Source organism: Austrofundulus limnaeus, unplaced genomic scaffold (genome assembly GCF_001266775.1).
Source record: "Austrofundulus limnaeus strain Quisiro unplaced genomic scaffold, Austrofundulus_limnaeus-1.0 Scaffold252, whole genome shotgun sequence".
Classification (NCBI taxonomy): Eukaryota; Metazoa; Chordata; class Actinopteri; order Cyprinodontiformes; family Rivulidae; genus Austrofundulus; species Austrofundulus limnaeus.
In genome coordinates, this window is record NW_013952654.1 from 338750 (window position 1) to 342458 (window position 3709).

Sequence of the window (3709 nt, forward strand, 5' to 3'; positions counted from 1 at the left end):
AATCATGTGTAATATGCCAAGTAAATAAAAAATATTTTTTTTTACTTTTTGTATTTGAAGGATTTGAATGTCACAGACACTTTAAAGTTTTTTTTTCTAAATATGGCCTTCTATGTTTCAAGTTCATCAAAATACAGTTTGTTTCAAATATTCTCCAAAAACCAATTTTATTTCCCAACTTTATTAATCTGTAGTCACAGACATGACATAAATAAGACAAAAGCAATTATTGTATAAATATCTACAGGTACAATTATGCTCTTTGAATTCATCACATTATACATTTTTGATTAAACACCTAATGATGCAAAACTACAATAACGCTTTGAAACTTTAGCACATTACGTTTATCAGTAAAAATGTGAACAAAGCAGCATTACTTACAAAGAAATGCATCAGAGTTTTGTTTTTTTAAAGGAGTCACAACTTATTTGTTTATATTTAGACATGCTAACAATAAAACCACTACTACTGATATTAAAGCACGCTCCGTGTTTTTTCACAAAGTCACCATTTTCACAGTGTTGGTTGAGACGATATCACACTAAAATCTGTTGTTACTGTTAAATTTTACAAAAATGATACAATTAAATCAGCAGCATGCATCAGCTTCTGTAGAAATGTGTCATAAGCAGTGTTTGTGTGAAGAAAATAAAAYAAAAAAACACATTTGAACAATCCTGCCAGAAATTATGCTAAAGCTAATGAATATTGTTTATAATTTTTACATAAGTTCTTATACATAAATGTATTTAATACTGATTGGTCTGCCAGCTGTGTCCAACRTATCATATTATTCTAAACAAGTATCGTGTTTCCAGGTGATTTTCATGTTAACTGGTTTAAATGTTGATGTTAAAATCCTTATATAAATTTGATCAACTGTTAAGCTTTAAAAAGACAATGTAAAGGTAAAATAAATGTTTCTAAACAATGTATTTAACTGATGCTTCATATAAAATGTTATGAATCTAGTGTTAGTGTTAAAACAAGAAGCTTCGCTAACTGATTGTCGTTCAAAGTTTAAAAACATTAAAAAAACTTTTTTAAATGTGCAATAAGTTTGTAAATAAAAGCTAATTAGAGAACATTTTGTTTGGTTTAAAGTGTCCTCAGTGAGGAGAGTTAGATATCAGGTTGTGTAAACATAACAGGTTTTTTTAGGGGCCGAAATAAAAAAAATTAAATTGAGCAGATTCATAAATTTGGAGCAATTGTTTTATTTTCTAATCATGTCTGTGCTTCCTGTAATGTTATTAAGCATTTTTTAACCTTTTACACTCTTTCCATTTTCCTTTCTTTGCTCTGCTCCGTCACAATAAAACTTTTGTTTTATTTTGTTTTACTTCCTGTTTTGTKTACTTTTGATTTCGGCTCTTCACACACGGGGAGCGACGTCGCTCTCGGTTCACTTCCTGTGGAAATTGTGCGATGAGGCGACAATCGCTCGCCCTCCTCCAGCCAAGCGACCGGCGAAACTCGTACTTGTGAAATTTTTGCGCTCGTACACGTAGACAGGCCACATGTGAGCTTGTGACGCGACATACGGAAGTTGAAAAATGTTCAACTTTTGACACATGGAGCAACAACCAATCAGCAAGGGTTTCATTGACTGACCAATGAGAGGAGAGTATGCTACACACTGCAGTTAGCTAACGCTTTCAGCTTTATTTTAGCTCTGACAAACTTTCCAATCTTATGCGACACTTCACAAAGTGATTACTAAAAAAAAGTAGCCATTTGCTAAGTTTTTTGAGGCCAGGGTGAGGTCATCCTGTAAGTTTTTTCCTCATAAAATCTTATCTTGGCGTGTGTTTGTTTTACAACATCATTAGCATCGCAAGATTTGTTTAGTTTTACACGTCCGTAATGCACCGCATTCTTTTTTTTTTCTTTTGAAAACCACCAATCACCTTTACAAGAAGCAGTGGAAGGACCAATCAAATTTCGTGAAGATTCGCAACGCCGCTGTCGCTCTCACGTCTCGTGTGTCGGGTTTCACCCTGGTTGCGATGACGGCCRTCAATCACTGTCGTTTGTCGCTCCTCGCCTGTCGAGCCCATAAAACTGTTTAAAGTTACCGCTCTTAATAATTGAGCAATAATGCAAATAAAGTATTTGTTTAGAGTTGGGTTTCTAACGCAACAAAGCAGTAAACTTCTCTCCAGATATGTCAACATTCATTTTGTCGTCAAACAAAAAAACCTTCACTTTCCTTTCCTCTTTTCACAGTCGAATGAATCCTTTCAAAGTAAAATGCACCTTTTGTCACTGCGCTTATGTTTAAGATCGACCTTTCTGATTGTGAATATTCCAGGAGAGCTGGTTGTGATTGCACAAATGGGAAATGTTTTTTTTTGTTTTTGTTAAATATATGGTGACTAAACACGACAAGTAAATAGCAAGTCTTTACTGGGAAAATTTGTTTTAAATAAACTTTCATTTATCATCATCAAAACCAATATTTTCCTAACTTTTGTCTTATTGTCCTAATTTAGTAAATCAATCCTTGGCTCCTCTCTGAGTCTCCGGGTCCTGCTTCCAGTTTTAGGCCCCCCCAGCTAACATCGGCCTGCTGTCAGCCCAGCGGCAGCCGGACTCTTTCCGACACAGATCCTGGATCAGTTTGGATTTCAGGAAGCGCCTGTACGAGTCTTTCTCCATCAACTTGTAAATCATCTTCTGAGCCTCGTCGAAACAGGACGGGCTGCCGTYCTCCACTTCCTGCCTCGTTTTCTCTCTGGTCACTGCATCCAAGTTTACCTTTAAAGTACAGAGAAAAAAGGGACTTTTTAGTTTGGTGCACAGGAAATTMAAAACAACTAAAAGAAACTCTAAACTGACCTCGATAAAAGAGTAAATGTGATGAAAGACTAAAACATCCTGCTCAGTTGAAAGGTAGTTTTAAACAAAAGGAACCGAAATAAAGAGATGAATAAAAAGCCAAAGTTTTTTCATCCCTCGCTGCAGAGTTAAAACCTCATTAGTCATCACAGTTTCCCTTTTCATCAAGAATGAATGTGAGTTTCATTGAGTTGAATTCATGAATTCACAGAGGAGTTGGTTTATTTAGCTGTTTTAGCCCCAATTTTTACCCTGTTTGGCCTCAGATTTGGTTCTTTTTTGTACTTTTTTTCATCAAAATATCCAGTATTTATTGTTTTTGCACAGTTTTTATTTTTCAGTGATTTTTTTTTTTTTTTGGTCAACCATAGAACGGAAACGCTGCACCGATCAACATGAAATTTGTCAGGAATGTAGATGTGTCCGTACGGTGCCCGGGAGGGGACAAGGGGGGATTTTTTTCTTTTGCGTTCCCACGCAATACCTTTGCGTTCCCTCGCATTATTTTTGCATTACCTCGCAATACTTTTGTGTTCCCTCGCATTATTTTTGCGTTCCCTTGCAATACCTTTGCGTTCCCTCGCAATACTTTTGCGTTACCTCGCAATATTTTTGCTTTCCCTCTCTATATTTTTGCATTACCTCGCAATACCTTTGCGTTCCCTCGCAATATTTTTGCGTTACCTCGCAATACCTTTGCGTTCCCTCGCAATACTTTTGCGTTACCTCGCAATATTTTTGCGTTCCCTCGCAATATCTTTGCTTTCCCTCTCTATATTTTTGCGTTACCTCGCAATACCTTTGCGTTCCCTCGCAATATTTTTGCGTTACCTCGCAATACCTTTGCGTTCCCTTGCAATACTTT

At 36.2% G+C, this 3709-nt stretch overlaps 1 protein-coding gene across 1 annotated transcript in view; it reads right to left on the reverse strand.

The window, feature by feature from the left end:
* Positions 1-165: 165 nt before the first annotated feature.
* The window catches only part of rgs4 (regulator of G protein signaling 4), a 9197-nt gene continuing 5653 nt past the window's right edge, over positions 166-3709 (reverse strand). The window contains exon 5 of the mRNA XM_014020426.1: positions 166-2763. Within this exon, the coding sequence (XP_013875880.1) occupies positions 2548-2763 (216 nt within the window). The 3' untranslated portion in view covers positions 166-2547. The remainder of the gene's footprint in view (positions 2764-3709) is intronic.